The sequence below is a fragment of the Pyrus communis genome, chromosome 6, assembly GCF_963583255.1.
Source record: "Pyrus communis chromosome 6, drPyrComm1.1, whole genome shotgun sequence".
Taxonomy (NCBI): domain Eukaryota; kingdom Viridiplantae; phylum Streptophyta; class Magnoliopsida; order Rosales; family Rosaceae; genus Pyrus; species Pyrus communis.
The window spans coordinates 20,902,654-20,924,950 of NC_084808.1; the positions used below are offsets into that span (position 1 = coordinate 20,902,654).

The window sequence follows — 22,297 nt, forward strand, 5'->3', positions numbered from 1 at the left end:
CTCCCATACACGCATAAATTAGAAAACTCCCTGTTCCTATGTAATTACATCTCAATTTTTTCTCCTTTTTGCGCAAACTTATTTGGATGTAACGACAATAAAAAAGGGGGGTTGCATTTGGGAAAATGTGTATTGCTCTGTCAAGGGACAAAAAAAGAACAATGATCACATTTTCATCTCGAAGGGTATGGTGGATTTATTAGATGTGTGAGCGAGGCTTGAAATACATGAGTGATGACCGTTGGGATTAAAAGACTGAAACTCCTAAAAGATTATCCCACACTGTTTGATTTGGAGGTCAAAAAGTATGTTATCGCTTCATATGGTAGTGGATCACATAAAAAGTGAAATTAGTCTGTCATCAATGTGTGATGGGATTTTTCTATATTAAAAATAAAATAAAATTAGCTAGCTATTTTAACTTTTGTAATCATAAGCTGTTTTAGCAAAAATTGAACTTCATTGTTGGAGATGCTTTTAGGAGAATCTTTAAAAACATGAGTCACTAATTCAAAATCACAATCCATCTTTACAAACTTATTTGGGGTTTTTTTCAATTAAAGTTTTTGTATTGAATCGTTGTTCTATAACTTGTTTGATTCGTTGGGATTTGATTGATTTTGTTCTGAAGAATAAGGGCAAAGAAGACTACGAACTTACTAACTCGATGAAGAAACTGCAAGTTGAGGAATCATCGTCAAGGTAGTCCGGGACAAATTTCAAGAGAAAACCTGTTATTATATTTGTTGTGGACATGGCAGGTAATTTCATTGAATTTAATCCGGTTTTCTTTGTTTATTGTAGCAATGTGGTTGTTCTACTTGATTCATTTCATTGATGATTGAAATGGTTGTTCTTATATCTCTTGATCCGTCTCTGGTGCTATCATCACAGAAGCATTTGCATCCACATTTCCTACTGTAATCGCTTATTACGTGGTACATACACTTCGTTCGGCTAGCCCAGGTACTTTCAGGAGTAATATACTGTATGCTTGTGGTCTTCTTTACAAGACATGGTTGCCTCTTGTGTTTGCAATGTTTTAAAAAACACGCCCCAAGGCACGCCTAGGCGGCTTTGGAGATGGAGCTGGGGTGAAAACGCCTCTGCTCAGCAGTAGAAGGCGAAACATTTAAACGTGGCTGATGCGCACCTAGGTGGTTGAGGTGTGCCTTAGGTCATTATAGGCCTTTTTTTATATAAAACTTCTCCACAACCTTCTTTATTCGATACTCAAGTCCTCGACAACCCCACATTCTTCTTCTTCTGTGTGAAACACTAAAACCCTCATTTCTCTTCTTCGCACAACACTACCAATTGAGCAGGGCTGCCACCACGCAACAAAAAGGAAAGTGAGAGTGAGGGAGAGTGAGAGAGAAGTGAGAAAGTGAGGGAGAGTGTACCGAGTGAAAGAGAGTGGGTGGGGATGTATGTTGACTATTTTAATGTTTTAGTGAGGGAGAGAGAGAGAGAATGGGTGGGGATGTATGTTGACTATATTAATGTTCAAATTAATAGATATTAGTGAGAGAGAGAAGAGGGAAAGTGAGAGTGCATGGATGGAAAAAGAATGGATGGGGGATGTATATGGACCATATTAATGTTGTAAAATGAGTGGATATTAACGGGGGATTATCGTTTTATTATTTTCTGATGTATGTGGACCACATTTAGATGAGTGATTTCCTTTTTGTTTGTATGTTTGCGAGTTAAAATTGTTTTTCTTGTGCAATTTTGAATAACAAAGGATATTTAAAGTACTATATAATACACACACACATATGGTATATATTAAATATTAAAAAATTTAGATAATGTAAAACTTTGCCTCATGTCTTAAGGCTTTCGCCTAAGCAAGGATATCTAAAACATGTCTCACCTACACCTTTGCCCCTTAAAATATTGGTTTGCATTCAACAAGATTGACGTTGCACACACGCGTTTTAGATATGCATTCACACACATACAAACTGATGTTCCAAACAAACACACACGTCGTTGAATATACTTCCTAACCATTTTGATTGTGATCATCTAAATTACGGTCACGGACTCAAAATGCAGCAGTTTTACCCTTCTCTTGAGTTTTATAATTTCCCCTTTTCACTGTTAACTCACATATGTAATACGCACTTTGCGGTTTTTCTTTTATATCCGTTGTCTTGAAAACTGCTGTTTATGCAATGGATGGAAGATTTTGAGACATTTCAAGCAACAGTGAGTAGACATATATAGTTCATACTCTTCAAATTTAGCTCAGATCCTCTCCCTTGTGTTGGATGAATTTTATAAAAACTTGCGGTCTGTTGGGAGTGTCTGCAGTTTCTGGTGCTGGAATGAAGGATTCTTTAATTAATCCGTTGAAGCAAGTGCTGAAAAGTACATGGAAAGCCATAAGTAATGCCTGAATTCCAACAGACCTATATATATTGAAATGCTACTGAATAGGGATGTGTATAATTGATCTAGTCTTCACAATTTTCTGCTTCTTGTTGCTTTTGTAGGGTTGATGTGGACAAGAGACCGGCAGAGAAGCAACGTTTAGAGGAGGAACACGGAAAGGAGAACATGGAGAAGTTGAGGAAGGATATGGAGAAGTTCGGGGGAGAAACTGTGGTCTTGAGCACTGGTTTGAATGACAAAATTGGAGGGGCAAAGCCATGATGGATGAAGACGATGAAGATGAAGATGAATAAGTTGGCAAGTTTGCACTTTAGTGATACTTCGCGTTAAGTATTAACTCACTAGTTACCAAAAGGGATTGGACGATATCACTCTGGATGGGCATTGATGAAGATTAGAGTAATTTGATCTACGTGTTTGGTTGGATGATGAATCGTAAACTTAGTAATTCGATCTACTGCCAGCAGTTTTGTTAGTGCGGAATGACACGCCCGACCCCGATATTCTTCAAATACCTGAGGTAGGCACGTGCTGGCCAACACCCAAAAGTGACGATGCCATACTAACATGCATGTGAAGTAATGAACATAAATAAAACTTATAAATTTAAATACAATGCTTATGCAATTATGGAACGTGTTCAGAGCATACAACTAAAATAAGACACTAGAAAGGAAATAATATGACAGTGAATGAACAAAGAGATAGGTCATACACCGAGATGACTCGAAGGTACCGATGCAGGAGTACCTTGATGCCGAAATTGTACGTCTCGATTTTAAGTCCTGAGGGGGCGCAGAACAAAACATGAGTGGACCAAGTTGATACTAAAATAGTTATTCAACAACGTATTAACCCCCAAAGTTTATGAAAACTCAATAGTATAATATGTAATAGGTTTTCTGAACACCCTAACATGCCATAAAACTTTTGTAAAACATATATTATATATAGTGTGTTTAGTAGTGGTATATATAAGGCATATACATACATATATATATATATATATATAATATTTCATTCATCCGAAGGCATATAGAACACTTCTTCATTCATCCGAAGGTTCTACATCACGCCCCCGTAGGCAAATCATTCGCCCGTAGGTAGTATCATTTGCCCGTAGGCACTACATCTCCCGGCCAAAGCCAATATAAGTATCTTCTGCTCATAGGCACCAACCAAACGCCCGGTCATAGCCAATATAAATGTTAATTGACCCGCAGGCCCCTACATCACCCAACTAAAGCCAATATATAGATATAATTCGCCCGTAGGTAGAACATACACTCGTAGGTAGGACCTACATAAGAACATTCATATAATATTTCTAATATATATATATATATATATATATATATATATATATATAATTCGCCCGTAGTTAGAACATACACTCGTAGGTAGGACCTACATAAGAACATTCATATAATATTTCTAATATATATATATATATATATATAACTATCTTAATCAGAGTTCAGTAGCTAAAACGTCATATCATAAAACCACGTTCATAAGTATGTATATAGTCATCCATCATATATACCACAAGGAACGTAAGGTCGGTAAAGCATGATATTGATAAAGCATGGTAACCAATTCACTCATAAACGTTGCATAAAATGTAATCATAAAATCATGATTTTCATGTATGCATTTCTAATAGTAAAATATGCATTTTGGAAGGGGTTCACTCACCTTACACTGTTGGCAAAGAGCCGTGCAAACAAGAAATGACATAAATGTCATACACAATTGCACCTAAGCACATAAAAATACCAATTAATAAAACACTATCATAACAATTGAATTTAGGAAAACGGACGTCGGAAACGGATCCAGGACATTGAACTTAGCCTAGGAAGGACCGAAGCCCAAAGAAGTCAACAAAAATCAATGTTGACCAGTCCGATCAACGGTCAGCATTGACTGGAAGTCAACGGTCAAACGGGTCGGGTCAACCGGGTCGCTGGGTTTGGGCAAAGTCAACGAGCCTGGGGTTTTTGGGCCTAGACTAATGGGTTGTCAGGCCCAAAGGTTTAGGCCTAGGCTAAAGGGTTTTGGATTTCTGGTAAAGGTCGGCATAAAAACCGCCAAACTGAAAAACTGAATCAAATTGTGACAAAAAAAACCCATAAAAAATCGCGTTGACCAAAAAAGTCAAAACCAGAACAAAAAACCGAACTAAATTGTTTCAAACGGTTCCAGTTCCAGTTTGGAAATATTATGAATCGGAGGAACGGGACTGAATCGCTTTTAATATAAATTATTGTTTTATTATTATTTTTATATAAATAAGACATTTTTCCAAAAAGACCATGCGCATAAGCCCAATATTTTTCTTCACTTCTGTCCCCCTCCTTTCTTGTTTTATCACTTTTCTCCCCCTATATTATTTTTCTCCATTCTTTTCCAATATATTATGCATTATGTACATTTTAGTTTTAGTTTAAGACCTACATTTTGGTCTTGATATGAGTCTTTCCATCTTTTGATTTATATTTATATGCACACTTTGTATCCTCCAGTCACAAATCTTGTAGATCTAGTAGTGGAAACTCAAATTTACTTGAATTTGTGGTTGAAATATGTGTTTGGTATTTGAAGTAGAAAATTAGAAAAAACATATATATAATTTTGGTTAGAACCGTAAACCGGCATGAACCGAATCGTATGATTTTAGTAATAAATTTAAGCAGAACCTCATCGAACCGAACCGTTGAAATTTTCTAGTTCCGGTTCCATTTTGAGGGTGGAACCGGGCTAAACCAAACCGTGCCCACCCGTAGTTTCTAGGTCATAAGTTAGTGTATTGGGCCTAGTATTAGGTTTGGGTTTTAGATTTCTGGGCTAGGTTAATAGGTTATGGACATGGGCCTAGTTCTAGAGTTAAAGGGGTTTGGGCCGGATAATGGGTTTAGGGCTTGGGCTTAGTTTTGGATTGGGTCTGATTATAAGGCCCAAAGATTTAGGCCGGTTCTTGATGGCGAGTCGGGTTTGACCCGTTCTAGATCGTGGGTCAGCCGGACTCCACGAAGAAGAAAACCGGATTTTAGCCGGGAATTCTTGAGCTCCGATCAAGCTTAATACTTAACCAAAACATGCAATTCAATATACCAAATTGAAGCCCGAAAAATAAGGAGTCGAAATATACCTTTCTTGTGGCCTGCCATGTCGAGGTTGGCCGAAAAGCCTCGGTTTCCTCACCAGAATCTGGGTAAATCTCCACAGCACTACAATTGCGTCCAAAGTCGATAAAAACTCCTCAAAACGTCTCGAACACGACTCTAAACTCGATTAAGAGGACTAAGGACTTACCTACAACAAAAACGGCAAGAACTCGCCAAAGGATCCTTTGAACAGTGGTAGTGCCACTGTGAAGAGAGAGAGAAACCTTTCTGCGCTTGGGGTTTGTGAGTTCCAAGTCAATCGATGGAGGAGGTTCATAAAGGTGGAAGTGATCGCTGGAGCTACGAGGGTGGGTGGTAAGGTACTAAGAGAGAATAAAAGAATGGTGCAACGAGGGTGGGTGGTAAGGTACTAAAAGAGAATAAAAGAATGGTGCAGCGAGGGGGGAGAGGGAGTTGTGAGAGAAGAGATAGATAAGGGAGGTTACGGTGAAGGGAGAAAATGAGGAGAGTTGGGTCGAGGGGACAAACCCAAAAGAAGTGGCCCTACAAGGCACACAAATTAAGACTCAAAAGCACTTTTCAAAACAAAATATCTAGCCCAAAGTGGACATTTATGAAAGTACCCTCATTCCAAAAACCTAAAAATAAAATATCGGGACAGGTTGTTACAAGAAATCTATAAATTTTTACGTAAATTCATCCATGTGGCAGCTGGCAGTTAGGTGCAACGCATTAATCATTCCAGCTCAATATTGCAGAGCTAGTGGTGAGAGTAACTAATTTCCTCCTAAACTTTTAATTACGGCTGGTTTGGTATGGGATACCAAACTGAAAACGACATATCAAGTCCCAAACCGACTATTTTCAGGACGAAAATTTGACGACCAATCCCAAACCAAAATTTGGATATTCCCGAAATATTTTCAATATTTTGGGATTTCCCGAAACCAAACTTGAACTCAAATGAACCTGCATTAAAACCGCAATTTAAAATCAGAGATTGTGAGTGAATTGTTGAAGATTAAAGGTCGAGAAAGAGACCAAGTGAAAAGATAGTCAGGCATTCGTCTTCCTCCTGACCTGAGCTCCTAATTTGAAACCCTAAGCCCCAATTTGAAACCCCAACCTTAATTTGAAACCCCACACATACGGAGAATCGCTGGAGAGAATCGGAGGTAAGGAAGAAGCAGTGAGGTGTGGTGGTGGCCGAAGTGGAGAAAGTTGGTCAGAGTCAGATTGTGAAAGGATGGGTTGATGGGTGGCCTTTGAGCTTTGAATTCGAAAGGAGAGACAAAAAAAGTCTGAGACTTTGGCGAAGGCAGAGATGGGAGAGAGCGAGATGGGAGAGACTTTGTCTAAAGAGTCTGAGTCTTTAGATAGCACCCATGTGCTTTTCTGCACACTCTACTTATTTTAATATTATATAATAGGCTATTCTTTATATGTTTGCAGTTTGCTTGATAGAAATTTAGACAGCACACAACACATCATGTGCTTTTCTGCACACTTTGCTTATTTTAATAATATACTAGTATATGGGCAAACACAATGTGTGTGAGAAAATTTTTTATTTTTGTTTTTGAAATAGAAGGAGAGAGGAAGAGAGGAAAAGAGTGATAGAGAATGTGGGAGTGAGAGGTTTTTTGTTTTTTTTTTGTTTTTTTGTTTTTATTTCATTTTTAAATTAGATATATATTATGATTACATGTAGGTGAGGCTTTCAAAGAAAAAAACATTAAAATTTTGTTGTGTGAAATTACATTTCTGCTCCATATTTCTTATTCATGTTCTGTTTTAATTAGAGGGTTAAACTGGTAATTTCATAGGGTTTTGGATGACAAGAGTGTTTTATTAATTAGTAAAGATAATAGGCTATTCTTTATATGTTTGCAGTTTGCTTGATAGAAATTTAGACATCACACAACACATCATGTGCTTTTTATGCACACTTTGCTTATTTTAACAATATACTAGTATATGGGCACACACAGTGTGTGTGAGAAAATTTTTTATTTTTGTTTTTGAAATAGAAGGAGAGAGAATGAGAGTGATAGAGAATATGGGAGTGGGAAGGGTTTTTTTATTTTTATTTTTTTATTTATTTTTTATTAGAGATATATTAGGATTACATGTAAGTGAGGCTTTGAAGAAAAAAAAACAGCAAAATTTGGTTGTGTGAAATTACATTTATGCCTCATATTTCTTATTCATATTTTGTTTTAATTAAAGGGTTAAACTGGTAATTTCATAGGATTTTGGTTGACAATAAGTGTTTTATTAATTAGTAAAGATAATAAATATTAAAGTTCGATTTGAGACATGGGTTTTTTGCACACATCATGTGCTTAAGTGCTTTTCTGCACCATTATAGATATTTATTAAAGTTTGGTTCGGGACTTGGATATCGAATGGTGTTAAGATGTGAGACCGAATCCCATACTGAATAATTCGAGATCAGTTCGGTTTCGGTACTAAAATTTTTAGAATTTTTTGTTCGGGCTTTTTTTAGTTCGGTTTCAATGTGATTTGGGAATTCAGTATTTTTTTCCACCCTTACTTTTAATTACCAAGTAAAAAAGAGTAGGGCAAACAAAAGAGAAGCTTACTAGTTAATACTGGTACTCTTAAGTCTTGACCTACTAATGGTCGCGTCAGCCCGTACTTATTTATTCGGGAATATCATGAAAGCGAAGGTGTAAGAACTAGACCACCAGGTCCACCACCCAACCTCATGATAAAAAGAAAACTTTAGAATTTATTCTCCTTAGCTTCCAGCCACTACATGATTGGATTAGTGCACATAAATTTAGTCAAGTTAAGTAGGGTAGTGTGTTATCCGTCATTTTATGCATTCAAGCTCAAATTCCTCTTTCATCTCACCTTGTAGTTTAAATAAATTTCGTGTTAACACGTCAATTATACTAAAAAAAAGATTAACATGATTAATGTAGTAAATGCGTTATCAACAATTTATCCAGTTAGAGATAACTTACTCTTATCAAATGCATTTAGCTAACTTGCAGACTTGCAACTTTGTAAACAAATTAACTTGAGATCGTATACAGATTATTGGATTTAACTTGTTTATCAATAGTAGATAAACATCTAACTCGGAATGGGATCGAAATGGGTCGGGTTTAAAAGACTATATTATCATATGCATTCTTGACGAATTAGATAATTCATTAGTTCCATGTAAATACTATCACCAACTATATTTATGTTTAATTATTAGAAAAATTAATGAAAATAATTTGAAAACTTTGAGTTTTAACGATAAAAATAAAATAAAGGGTAAAATAAATAGTACCGGATTGACATTTTAATGTAAAAATATAATTTTTCGTTAAACTTCTCTTAATTATTATCATCACGGTTGTTTTTTACCCGCCACTCCTCCGCGCCACCGCACGGCCCGTGCCTCGCCGCCCACAAAGCATACCGGCAGCAGTTACACTAGACCCACGTACTGTAACTGCAAAATAAAATATAAAAAAATTCCTAAATAAATTCAGAAAAGGAGCAAACCAATCCAAAACGACAACGCACAGTCCTATATCTGAATTCGAATTATCCAACGTCGAACGTAACTACCTAGCAGGTCCCGGATTCCCGCTGTAAAATCCGTTATAAAGGTAAAAACGAAGTGGATAGAAAGTAGATAAAAACAGGTTTATCGGAATCTTAATCTTACTAGGATGTTCGCCTTTCTTAATTCTCGTAAAATATATATATATATATATATATATATATATATATATATATGTTCTTCTTTAATTTGCTGTTTAATTTCTATAACTCTCTCCTCCGACTCTTCTAATTTCTTTATCGAAACAGTGTCCTAAATTATTGTCTAATTATTTAGGATTCGACAATAATTGAAGAATATCAGATTTTGTTCGCTTGCGTCACCGTCACCGTCACGGGGGCTTTGAGTTTTCTTTTAAGTAGTTGCAGAGGGTTCAGTTAATCCAGCAGATGGCACAAATGGCAAAACACGAAGAACTTCCGATCCCAATCCACGACACCCTCGACGCCGTCTACGGCAACTCCTCCCAACTCGACGAGGCCCAGCTCCGATTCAACCACCTGAACTCCAAGTTCCAGCAGGTTTTCGGTCACCCCCCTCAACTCTTCGCTCGCTCTCCAGGTAGGTCCATCTCTCTCTCTCTCTCTCTCTCTCTCTCTCTCTCTCTGGGATTTTTCAAGTTTCGATTTTGTGCTCGTGTTTGAATTTCTGATTGGACAGGGAGGGTGAACTTGGTCGGAGAGCACATAGACTACGAGGGATACTCGGTGCTGCCGATGGCCATACGACAGGACACCATTGTCGCAATTCGGAAGCACGACGACGGAGACGCCGAGAAAGTTCTCAGAATTGCCAATGTCAACGACAAGTACCAAATTTGTACTTACCCCGCCGACCCGACCCAGGTACCAAATTGTTTGACTTGATCATCATTCGTTTAACTACAACGTTATCCAGTTGCTATCGGAGTTCAATTTCGGTCAAAGTTTTTTGACTTTTTTTTTGGTTGAAGGAAATTGACTTGAAGAATCACAAATGGGGGCATTATTTCATTTGTGGGTAAGACATAAAAATCCATGCTTTGATCTGTATGTTGACTAAATTTTAGATTTTTTTTGTTTCTTTTTGTTTGATGATGAAACATTTGGATGGTCAAACGTTAAAACTATGGATTTCTGATGTACGGCAGAAAGTGATGGATTATGTTGTTGTTCAGGTACAAAGGTTTTTATGAGTTTGCCAAATCCAAGGGAGAAAATGTTGGACCAGTTGGACTTGATGTTCTTATTGATGGAACAGTTCCTACAGGTGTAGTTCCCACCAATTAATATCAAATAAAACAACCTTAATGTTGTCAATTTTAAGGTTAATTAGTTTGGTATTAACAATTTATAAGTACAGAGGCAACTAGTTTATCTTATGGTGGAGTAAAATCCGAGACGGTACTTATTGATTTTTTTGTTGTTTCGTTTAGGCTCTGGACTATCTAGCTCTGCTGCATTAGTTTGTGCTTCTACGATTGCGATAATGGCCGCTTTTGGTTTGAATTTCCCCAAGGTATAATATCTGTCTCTGTTCTGGAGATCTACAGATTGTATAAATAAGCTTCAAATGCTGACATTCTTTCTTGTGAGCAGAAAGAAATTGCACAACTTACGTGTGAGTGTGAGCGACACATTGGCACACAATCTGGTGGAATGGATCAGGTTCGATTATTTTCTCATTCTTGATTAATTTGAGTATGATAGTCAACTGCTTGTTTGTCCTGATATTGGTTTAAATTGCAGGCAATCTCGGTGATGGCCAAGCCTGGGTTTGCAGAACTAATTGATTTCAACCCAATTCGTGCTACTGATGTGCAACTTCCGGCTGGTGGAACTTTTGTTGTGGCCCATTCTTTGGCAGATTCTCAGAAAGCAGTAACTGCTGCCACAAATTACAATAACCGAGTTGTTGAGTGTCGCCTGGCTGCTGTAAGTTTCGAATCCTAAATCCAATTTCCGAGCTACTAATGCAGGGGATAAGTATCAACCTGAGAAGGGTTTAGTAATTTTATTGTCAGAAATATTATATACTCACAATGTGGGGTTGGAAAATTTTTTAGATTGTGCTTGGTATAAAGTTGGGGATGAAACCGCAAGAGGCAATTTCAAGTGTCAAAACTCTTTCTGATGTTGAAGGCTTGTGCATATCATTTGCTAGTACTCGTGGGTCTTCAGATCCGATCGTGGCTGTAAAGGTACTTTTATTCGTTTCCTGCCAACATTTTGTCATTCAGTGTTATATACATTTGATTATTTTCATTTTAGGTTCATATTAGTCACTTCTCTATCTATATCGGTTACATAACACTGTCTTTGCTACAGGAGAATTTAAAAGAAGAACCTTATACAGCTGGGGAAATAGAGAAAATCCTTGGGGAGAGTCTACCCTCTATCTTGAGAGATTCTCCGTCTTCTTTGGATGTTTTGAAAGCTGCAAAGCACTTCAAGTTATCCCAGGTACTTCCTTGGTTGCTAGCTATCTCGTGTCATTGCTAATTGTGTTGATTTTTTCTTTGAATTTGGAAATTTTGTTTTAATGTTGAACAACTATTGTCTACCAGAGAGCTGCCCATGTGTATTCTGAAGCCAAGCGGGTATATGCTTTCAAGGATGCCGTATCATCAACAGTAAGGTGCGTATATAGTTGCTGAAGTGGCAATCTGTTGGTTACAAGAAAGGGATATCCTTCCCCTCCTACCCCTCTCAGGGGTTAAACTCAAGGCTTACCGCCCTTTATTAAGTACAGAGAGATACCATGTGTGCTACTCCAGCCAGTGGTGTGCTATCTTAGTTCATATGAACTCTTTTCCCACTACCCGTGCAGTAAAAGTAAATATGGTTTAAGATATAGAATGGAATTGGCATATCGTTACTAAATTAAACTATATGTTCTCCTTAGTAAACATGAAAATTTATATAGGGTTGCTTAGTGAGCGCTTAATGGTGTGAACAAATAAAAGGTTTTATGCTAACGCTGGAACTATTTTTGCAGTGATGAGGATAAGCTAAAGAGGCTTGGTGATCTTATGAATGATAGCCACTATAGCTGCAGCGTGTTATATGAGTGCAGGTACAAATTTATATTGTCGACCTCCTTTGAATTTATATATGCACACTACTGACGCTCTCGCAATAATAATTGATCACATCACGAAGAGCTTAATGTAGGGACATGGTATTGTCTGGCGTTGGAAGATCTTGTAATTTTTGTCACTCTTATCTTTACCATCGTTCTTTTTCACTGAACCAGCTGTCCAGAGTTGGAAGAACTTGTAAATATTTGTCGGGAGAATGGTGCTCTTGGGGCAAGGCTTACGGGAGCTGGATGGGGCGGCTGTGCAGTTGCTTTGGTAAAAGATAGTATTGTCCCACAATTTATCCTCAATCTAAAGGTTTGCTCATCTTCTATCATCCTTAATGCTTTCCCTCCATTGTTCATTTTGTTTGAGTTGCTGAACCTAAATATCGCTTGAGGTGTATCAGGAACGCTTCTACCAGTCACGAATTGACAGAGGCGTCATCAACAACAACGATCTTGGCCTCTATGTTTTTGCGTCCAAGCCCTCCAGCGGTGCTGCTATCGTCAAGTTTGTCTGAGTCAAGTTGTGCAGTGCTTTTAGATTTCGGCTTGAACTGTAGTGTAATCTGTTTTTAGTAAATTTACGTCGATAGACCGACATGAATTTCTGTTTCAGTGTAATAAACCTGCTGGGTTCCATTAGAGTTAGAGTTCTCTCCAAGGTTTGGAAGTTGATTAATTTCCAATGTCAAAGGATGTCATAACAGTCAAACAGTTAGACTTTCAATTGTGTTTTCCAACTCCTTTTTTCTGGATGGGCCCATCCTCCTCTGTAAGGTTACAAATATGTCCAAGCTAGTTGGACTTGGGCTGAGAGGCCCAAACTCAATATATTCATGAGCCATGGAATATGTATTGACCGGCGTTTATACGGGTGTTCATACGAGGGTTACTCTTTTTATCATGAATCTAGTCCAACTGGATAAGAGTAATGTTAGAGACATCAAATGTTTACATATTAATAAACGTGTCAGCGTTTTATTCGCTTAAAATCTGATTTAGGGTTGTTTAATTTCCTTTTAAAAGTAGCTTTTTGAAAAAAGTTAGGCTAAAATTATGCTTGGTAAATGATAAAAAAAAAAAAAAAAAAAAAAAAATTTCTTCCAAAATCATGGTTTAAAAAAGCAGAAAGCAAAAACAGCTCTATCCATACTTCTTTAAAAAAATATTTTTTTTATTGGAGATGGGCGAACATTACCAATTAATAAACTTTTATATTGACAATCCTACTCCAGTCTCTTTTTTTACTAAAAGCACTTTTAGCACTATAGTTTACCAAATATCTAACTGCTTTTCACAGCACAGTAGAAGCAGTTTTCAAAAAAAACCCAGAAGAATCCCAAATTAGCCTTTCGTCTTGTGGACTCTTCACTCAAAATAACTTGCTACATCATTTGATTATGTGAATTTGGAAAATTACATGACTTGTTAACATGACATTAACGTCTAGCATTACGATCTGTTTTACCTCTACTTGGAAATGAGAGATTTTAAATTCAACTTATAGATTCGAAGTTTTAAGTTCGAATTGTATAAATCACGTGAGTAGGACTAACTCATTGTATGAATAAAACAAATAATCAATAAATGAGCTGGATTATTGTAGAGTTATCTTACCTTATGAAAAAACAAATTTAAGTTTTTATGGCATTCGACCCAAATCCAAAATACGCATGACTTGTCCTGTATTGCCAACTCAATATATTATTTGTACTGCCGGATCATTTTCTTGAGAATCTTAGGAATTTTATGATCGTGATCGTTTATCGTATATCGTGCAGATAATTTTTGTTAGGTACTATTTATATTTAATTTTAAATTTTAAAATTATTTATAATCACACGATATACGATAAATGATGAACGATAACCATCATGTGATTCCTAGGATTCGAGGAAAATATTCCGGGATAATCCTTTTCCATTTGTACTTACAAGAGCAAGGAATGGACCAAACTTTGATGACAAGCGAACGTGCCTAACTCGTTAGGCGTCATCCTCGAGAAATTTTTGGGTGTTCCGGGTACACCAAAAAAATTTGGTGTACCCTCACTCATAATGGTGGACCCTACCCTCACTTTTTTTTCAATAAAATAATAAAATCAAATTTTAATGAGTGTGGGTACACCAAATTTTTTTGGTGTACCCGGAACACCTAAAAATTTTCCGTCATCCTCAGGGACCCTGACACATATGTACCATTGATCGTGCAGTTCTAACAGAATCTTGCGTGGTCCCTTTGACTCCGTAGGGGCTAGACCAAAAAAATATCAGAAAAAAATAAAATAAAAAAATTTAACGAAAAACTCACGGTACTATTTACTTTAACGAAAAATCATATTTTTATACTAAGAAATCAATCCGGTATTATTCACTTTACCCTTTATTTTGTCATTATCATTAAAACTCAAAACTTTCAAGTTATTTTCATTAATTTTCCTAAAAAAATAAGGAGAAGAGGAAGAGGACAACAACCATTTTATTCTTAACCTTTCCATATCATAATCTCAAGTTTAAGTTCCTGTGCTTTCTTGCAAAATTATCAACTGCTACAACAAAAGCACTTTTGTAAAAAGCAGCTTGTACAAAACTTATCATCAACTACTACATATATAAGTTGTTTTGGAACAAAGTTGAGTATTGATGAGAAATTTATAAGCTTAATTAGTTGTGTACAGAAAAAAATAAAATAAAAAAATTTAACGAAAAACTCACGGTACTATTTACTTTAACGAAAAATCATATTTTTACACTAAGAAATCAATCCGGTATTATTCACTTTACCCTTTATTTTGTCATTATCATTAAAACTCAAAACTTTCAAGTTATTTTCATTAATTTTCCTAAAAAAATAAGGAGAAGAGGAAGAGGACAACAACCATTTTATTCTTAACCTTTCCATATCATAATCTCAAGTTTAAGTTCCTGTGCTTTCTTGCAAAATTATCAACTGCTACAACAAAAGCACTTTTGTAAAAAGCAGCTTGTACAAAACTTATCATCAACTACTACATATATAAGTTGTTTTGGAACAAAGTTGAGTATTGATGAGAAATTTATAAGCTTAATTAGTTGTGTACAGAAAAAAATAAAATAAAAAAATTTAACGAAAAACTCACGGTACTATTTACTTTAACGAAAAATCATATTTTTACACTAAGAAATCAATCCGGTATTATTCACTTTACCCTTTATTTTGTCATTATCATTAAAACTCAAAACTTTCAAGTTATTTTCATTAATTTTCCTAAAAAAATAAGGAGAAGAGGAAGAGGACAACAACCATTTTATTCTTAACCTTTCCATATCATAATCTCAAGTTTAAGTTCCTGTGCTTTCTTGCAAAATTATCAACTGCTACAACAAAAGCACTTTTGTAAAAAGCAGCTTGTACAAAACTTATCATCAACTACTACATATATAAGTTGTTTTGGAACAAAGTTGAGTATTGATGAGAAATTTATAAGCTTAATTAGTTGTGTACAGTTACGTTTAGAAGTATGATTGAAGTTGAGAAATAAACTCATCTCGACCCCCTTTCTCCCCTCCCAAGTTTTCCATTTCCCCCTCCTCAATTCTTCCTTTATCAAGTCTCAAAAAATATCTTCTCTCTCATTACGTGATTAATCATATCATAAAAAAATAAACTCATAATCATACACAAATTAGACCTGTATTTTAGAAAATTAAACTCATAATTATAGTATAATATAAAAGATTTTCTCGTTACATGTCCAAAGATGCATGCACCATACATCAGGGGAGCACGATTCTTATATGGACGTGTCAAATCTTTACTAATGGGTCCTCAATGTTAAAACGATGGGACATAAACTCAATTATCAACAAATCAACTTCATATAATTTACCAAATAAAATGATAAAATAAGAAAACATGGGTGGGGTCCAGAGAAGCCCCCTACCAACGAAGCATCAAAGATTCAAAATCCATTTTATTAAATTCATATGTCACCATTTTTAATTCACGTGGAGGTCGTGGGCTGTGGGGTAAGTGAAAGTGAGTGAGTGAGACAGATGGTTCATGGTTGCCATACCCCAACACCATAAGAGCATTCTTGATGGGGACTTTATCTTCTATGGGACTACCACATTTCCAACCTTAGTGAGAAGTTTTATTCTTAATGAGTCGAAAAATAGGGCTAGATTCACTACTGCGCTAACAACTCCCTTTTTTGGGTAGCAAAATTCTATCACTCTCTCTCTACATACAAATTCATTTATACTCTCCTTTTATTACTTTTTTAATTCTTGTTTCTTACTTATTTTTCTTGCAATTTGGCTAATTAATGATTGTTTTAAATTCCATAAGAATTAAAATTTCAAATTGATTTAACGTTCATGGGTCATTGATGAGTGAAATTTTCAAATAATTTTTTTCAAAATTGTATGATACCAATTTACCAATTGGTGCTAGGTAAATTGTTGTGTTATACGTGAAAATCAAATTATTTCAGAGGGTGAAGTGAGGTTTGTTTCTTTCAATGGATGAGATTGATATAAAGGAATATAATCCAACGAACGATTCATAAGTGATGAAATTTGACTTTGTCACAATTTGAACCTTTTAGATTGAAGGGTTCATAAAAATAAAAAAAAAATAAAAATAAAAAAGTCATCACTTAATCAAATTACTACATAAATAAATATATATAGCCCCATATAGAGCCTGAAAAATATAGCCCCCTCATTGGGAGAGATTCTTTTATAAAACCCCAAAGATTCCTCAGAGCTTTAAAATTGGCTATATCCACCACTTTTCCAGCCCTATATAGAGCCCCTTATTGGGGATGCTCTAACCCCTCCCTCCTTCCCTCCTCCATCTTTTACCTTTTCCGATCAAGAAGTTTTGCCCTCGTCATCATCAACACCACAAAAGAACTTATATGAAACGGAGACGTTAATTCTTTTAAATTAACCATACAATATCGTAAGAAAAACTTAAAATAAGTAGCATTGTGCTTATTGGTTCGAAAGGCAACGTTTACGTACTTTCTAAGGGGTCGGTAAGTCATTCTCGAATAAAATAAGAACAACTTAAGCTCGTTTTCAAATTTTTGGACATGAGTATTGTTTTGAAGTGTTAAATGGTTTTTTAATAGCTACCCCTACTATAACTTAGTGTGCATTTAATTAATGTATTCCGTTCTTTTTTTCTCATTTGCACGTCGGTGTATAATAAATAAATAATACTTAGTCATCCACAAAAACAAATAATTTTCATTAACAAATAAATAATACTTAGGGTACCCTAATACTTAGTCATCCACAAAAATAAATAATTTTCATTAACAAATAAATAATACTTAATCATCCACAAAAATATATAATTTTCATTAAGAAAATGTTTATATCTTCATAGTTGCAGACACCATTTTTGACGCGGTATGTGAAAGTGAAACACCTAGTTGAATTAATATTATAAAATCAAATTAAAACGGTCACGTTAGTTAGGGAAAGTTAAGAATATTATAATTGTATTAAGAAAATTATAATGTGAAATTTTATTGCATGTGGTTTAATATCTTAGTGAATAGCATGTTGAGTTTTCAATCTATGCGATTTAGATTTGAAACTCTCTCGTCTCCTACGTTATTGTAACAGTTCTGAATCTTCTCCAAATTCCCTTATTACTAATAATCAAAATAATGACTGAGATTTTACCATTAAAAAGATGAATTGGCAAAAAAATAGAAGATTAAGGATGTGTTTAAAGTTACATAACTTCTTAATCCTAAACTTAACATTACAAGAATATTTGTACTCCTGATATGTTATATCGTTAAAACGATATCATAACGACTAATTATGCATAAACGTAAACTCAACGAAGTTTCTAACAAAAGAATATTCCGCAAACGTTGTATAGCATATACTCACTTCAACAATATAAAAACTTCTTCTATAGTCTTGCATGAGTCCATGACCATCACTCACGTCGTCTAGAAATTAGAAGTGTGTTTACCATTAATCACAGAGGTCAACCCTAATTGGTCAATTAAAGCCCAAAGGGGATTTTAAATCAAATTAAATTCATAAAAAAAAACCCCACAACAAAGTCAAAAACTCAAAAAAAAATGCCATGCAAGTGTCGGTGGAGCTGCCGAGGAAGGGGAAGAAGAAAACATCAGATTCGAGTCTTTGCGCGGTGGTATTTATCCGACGAAGATATAGCGCCACAATTTTAATCAGAATTCAAAATTTTGATTGATGTATTTATATAAAAGCCCTGCACTTTCTCGGTGATTCTCCTAAAACCCCTCCTGTCCATTCCCTTCTTCCTCTCTCTCTCCTCTCCCCCCTCTCTCTCTTCTCACTCTGACTCTCTTTAATTAGCAGTTGAAGCTTCCATATATGACGCTAGCTTCGCTGTAAGCTCTTTCTCCGCATCGGATCTGGGGCTTCTTCGCTTTCTTTTGAAGGTTTCTACTTTCCCTTTTCCTCTTTTTCTTTAAATTGTGCATTTTTTAGATCATTTCTTAAATTTTTGAGTTTTGGGTTTTCGAAAACAATGTTATATATCATGGCGATGCGTATTAAAGGGTGTTGATTGCTCTAGTTTTGATGGGTTTTGCTTAATCTTTCATGTTCTTGTTTTGTTTGATCAGGTCTGTTAGCATTGCTTTTTGTGCTCTGAATTTGTTAAATTTGTACATTTTAGCAATTGTAAGCTGAAATATGCAATCACATTGAATAAAGTTGACTAATTGCTTGATTTTCGACACGTTTTGATGCACATTGCAATCGGTTTTTTTGTGGATTGTGTTGGTTTTCGCTTGTATTGTTGTTAATGGTTGAAGGGTTTTGTTGACTGACAGGAAAGGGAGGAAAAAAGAAGGGAGGCACTGTTGTTTATTGGTTGATTATTCTTTGGGAAAGCGGTGAGCCGTGTCAAACAAGTTGAATTGCATTCAATAAAGCTGTCTCCGATTTAATTGCAAGTTAAGTTCGAAAGTGCTGTTTATTTGAGGAAGCTAGATATATTTGTCCTCAAGTTGCAACTGTGAATATAATATATATTGCAAGGAGGCCATTCCTTCTAATGGGTTGACTCCAAATATTCAAAATTTGGTTTTTTCCATTTGGGAGGGGTGTAACGTGGCTTTGATCATTTGAAGGCCAGGAAGGGAGTTGGTAATTAGCTTGAGTTTGGTTGGTTGTAATGGATCAAAAGAGTCCGAGGGAAAAGGACTTTGAAGTTGATCTTGAAAGTGGGGTGGTAGTTAGTGAAGAGGATTCAAGCGATACCCCTGTTTCGTGTGCTAAGAAACCGGCAAAGACATTGATTGCTAAGGTTTGTGGCGGTCTGTTGGATGGAACGGTTAAAGTTGAAGATAGAATTGGTTTGTGTGGCAATGGGTCCAACTCCAATGTAGTGTGCCCCGATAACTTGAAGGTGGCAACAAACAAGGTGCTGGAGGGGAATGAGTGCATGGATCATGTAGAGAAGACACGGGTGAAGGACAAGCGGAAGAAGACGAGCAATAAAAAGCCTCCTAAACCTCCCAGACCTCCACGAGGCCCATCATTGGATGCGGCAGACCAGAAGTTAATCAAGGAACTCTCTGAGATTGCCATGTGGAAACGTGCAAGGATTGAGCGAATGAAAGCGTTGAAGAAGATGAAAGCTGCTAAGGCATCTTCCAATAGCGGCACATTTGCCATGCTGTTCACCATTCTCTTCTGTCTTGTGCTAATCTTTCAAGGTAATATTTCTTTTATTGAACTCGAGGATATAGTTATTGAATCTCTGGTATTTGATAGTTCTTAACTTGTTTGTTTGTTGTTTTATGATTTTAAACGATTCCTAACTGTTTTGGTGAACTTGCAATGTGCATATCAATTTTGCTTTTTGTGATTGACAATTTCAACTTTTGGATGTCATTAATTCTTTCTTTAACATTTCTTTTGGTTATTCCCAAAAGAATAAATGGGTTTACTTCTGAATAGCATGTTTTAGGTTTAAAGGAGACTCACGAAAAAGTTTGTATTTGTTTCTTATTGTAATTGAAGATAATTTATTAAACCATATTTACCTTCAATTAGTTTCTCAACATATATTGTTTACAGAGATCCCTAAAGTCCAAGACTTTTCATTCATCTTCCGTATTGGCATTCACATTCTATTGGCGTTTATATGCAGGAATTTCGTCTAGAAGAAGCTCACCTGTAAACATTAAGGGACCTCCATTGTCTGCTGGACGAACAGACGGCAATTTAATCTCAGTTCAGTACTATCCAAATCTGTCATCAAAGGGACCTGGTTCTGCATCCCCCAAGTATGTTAAATTCATTTTAGCTTTATAAATATCTTGTAAAAAATGCTTCTTATTTTTTTTTTTTTGGGTTTTTATGGCATCTTCATGTATGGGAATAAACAACCGATATATATATACACTTTTCTAACTTGATGACCAATGTTGGTTTCACTGTCTGAAATAAAATGTTCCACTTTGATTGCACCTTGCAGTATCGTAGAGCAGGTTGCTGGTTTGGATCCGCCGGAGAAGCTGAAAAGATGGGCAGGGTGATATTACAATGTGGTTGCCTAGTCGATGTTGAGGAACAAATTCCACATGCCTTTTGAATCCTCGTGCAAACCGTCGATGCTTGCACTTTTTTGTATGCATGATTACTGAAGCTGTTGATCCCCTGTATGTACAGAAATGGGGGAGAGCAAGAGACTCAGAGAGAGAAAGAGAGTGGTTACAGTACAATTTTTAGTGTTCTGTCCGTGATGTCAAATGCATACTGATAAGTTGCCTTCCTTGCAACTGGTTTGGCTTCTAATAAAGTTGCGGTAATTATACCACTAGAAAATCATCCAAATCTGCTCCTTCTTCATTTCAAATGCTGTATAAGTTTGGCTGAAATTGGTAGTGAGATGTTATTCGCGTTCGATATCGCTGGGTTTTGTCTCCAAAGATGCAAATGTTTCCTGTATGAATGGAATGCCATGAATGTAGGATGGAGACGTCAAATTTGCATCTTTGAGGTATGCTTCGTTAATGTGTGGATTAGGCGAGTTAGACACGCCAGCGTGCCTCTCTTTGCACCTAAATGCGAATCCCTTTATTGTCCGGTATTTTTAGTAAGGGAAATATTGTGCAAACTTGGCCCCGTTTGAGTGGAAGGGCTTGCATACACCCTCACTGATATTCCGGCCAATAATACAATGTTTTGTGTTGCGTGCTATTCTGGCGTTCAGGTCAATAATGCAGTGTCACGTGTTGCGTTTCTTAGGGTGCATGCAGCATGCTAATTTGCCCCCATTCAAGGCATCCTCATTTCAATTTTCTTTTTATGGAAGTGCTTCTGGCCAGGGTGTGCTTTTAAGTTTAACATGCTTTGAGGCATTGGGGCCATATATAACATGTGATTTCACTTAGTGTTGCCTTCTTCTAGCAGTCAAGCGGCTCTCAGTTATATTTCTCCGTGAGATTCCAGAGCCTTCTCCTCCCTTACAAATCTACGAATAGTTTTACCTAATAGAAAGGGTCCGTGTGACCAACATATATATAAAAAAAAAAAAAAAAGGGAGGGTCCCAATTGATCACAAGGTACCATTTTCCTTCACATGTATACATTATCCAAATCTATTAATTTGGAAATCTTTCAAATGATAGAACATGTCTACATGCAAATCACATAAGATTCTAAAGGTTGTGGTCAATGTTGATCGAGGTAAGTAGAAAATTAAGCCATGATTTATAAGAGCGTTTACTTTTTCACCCGATATTTGAATTCTGGATACTTTAATATCGATTATGTTCATGGATTAATGAAAGTGTGCAAAAGTTCTATTGCCTCTACCATTTTCTGTGCATCTTTTTTTTTTTGCGTATGGCATTGCCACTTGTGTTGGCATCATCCACTAATACATAACGTAATTTGAAAACCATATTTCAATTGCTGCCTGTAATGTGACAATGAAAATTTCAATTTCACTTTCTAACAAGATATTGCCCGCTTTGAGTCGACTTATTAAGGAGCCTTCAAGCTCAGAACACACCTAATATGGATATGAGGGTTTGCACATATAAGAGCATCTCCAACAATACTAGCTAAATTTTTGTTGATGTAGCTAGTCAGAT

The 22,297-nt window shown here is 36.1% G+C and overlaps 2 protein-coding genes and 1 pseudogene across 5 annotated transcripts; all 3 read left to right on the forward strand.

Moving 5' to 3' along the window:
• Positions 1–754: 754 nt before the first annotated feature.
• Positions 755–2,696, forward strand: LOC137736208 (GPN-loop GTPase QQT2-like; annotated as a pseudogene).
• A 6,390-nt stretch (positions 2,697–9,086) lies between these two features.
• On the forward strand, positions 9,087–12,926 carry LOC137736828 (galactokinase-like). Of its 2 annotated transcripts, XM_068476108.1 has the most exons (14): positions 9,087–9,169; positions 9,400–9,684; positions 9,784–9,968; positions 10,076–10,122; positions 10,280–10,371; positions 10,538–10,620; positions 10,701–10,769; positions 10,851–11,036; positions 11,168–11,302; positions 11,430–11,564; positions 11,669–11,739; positions 12,100–12,177; positions 12,358–12,499; positions 12,591–12,926. In XM_068476108.1, the coding sequence occupies exons 2-14, from the start codon at positions 9,513–9,515 to the stop codon at positions 12,702–12,704; spliced, it is 1,509 nt and encodes a 502-aa protein (XP_068332209.1). In that variant the 5' UTR covers positions 9,087–9,169; positions 9,400–9,512; the 3' UTR covers positions 12,705–12,926. The 2 variants fall into 2 exon arrangements, with proteins under 2 accessions (XP_068332209.1, XP_068332208.1); XM_068476107.1 differs by lacking the exon at positions 9,087–9,169 and having other exon boundaries at positions 9,318–9,684.
• A 5,325-nt stretch (positions 12,927–18,251) lies between these two features.
• LOC137737904 (uncharacterized) lies at positions 18,252–21,164 on the forward strand. 3 transcript variants are annotated; one of them, XM_068477484.1, is made up of 4 exons: positions 18,252–18,625; positions 19,022–19,909; positions 20,347–20,482; positions 20,687–21,164. In XM_068477484.1, exons 2-4 carry the CDS (start codon positions 19,366–19,368, stop codon positions 20,715–20,717), a joined length of 711 nt encoding a protein of 236 aa, XP_068333585.1. In that variant the 5' UTR covers positions 18,252–18,625; positions 19,022–19,365; the 3' UTR covers positions 20,718–21,164. The 3 variants fall into 3 exon arrangements, with proteins under 3 accessions (XP_068333585.1, XP_068333583.1, XP_068333584.1); XM_068477482.1 differs by having other exon boundaries at positions 18,253–18,625; positions 20,674–21,164; XM_068477483.1 differs by having other exon boundaries at positions 18,253–18,574; positions 20,674–21,164.
• The last annotated feature ends 1,133 nt before the right edge of the window (positions 21,165–22,297 follow it).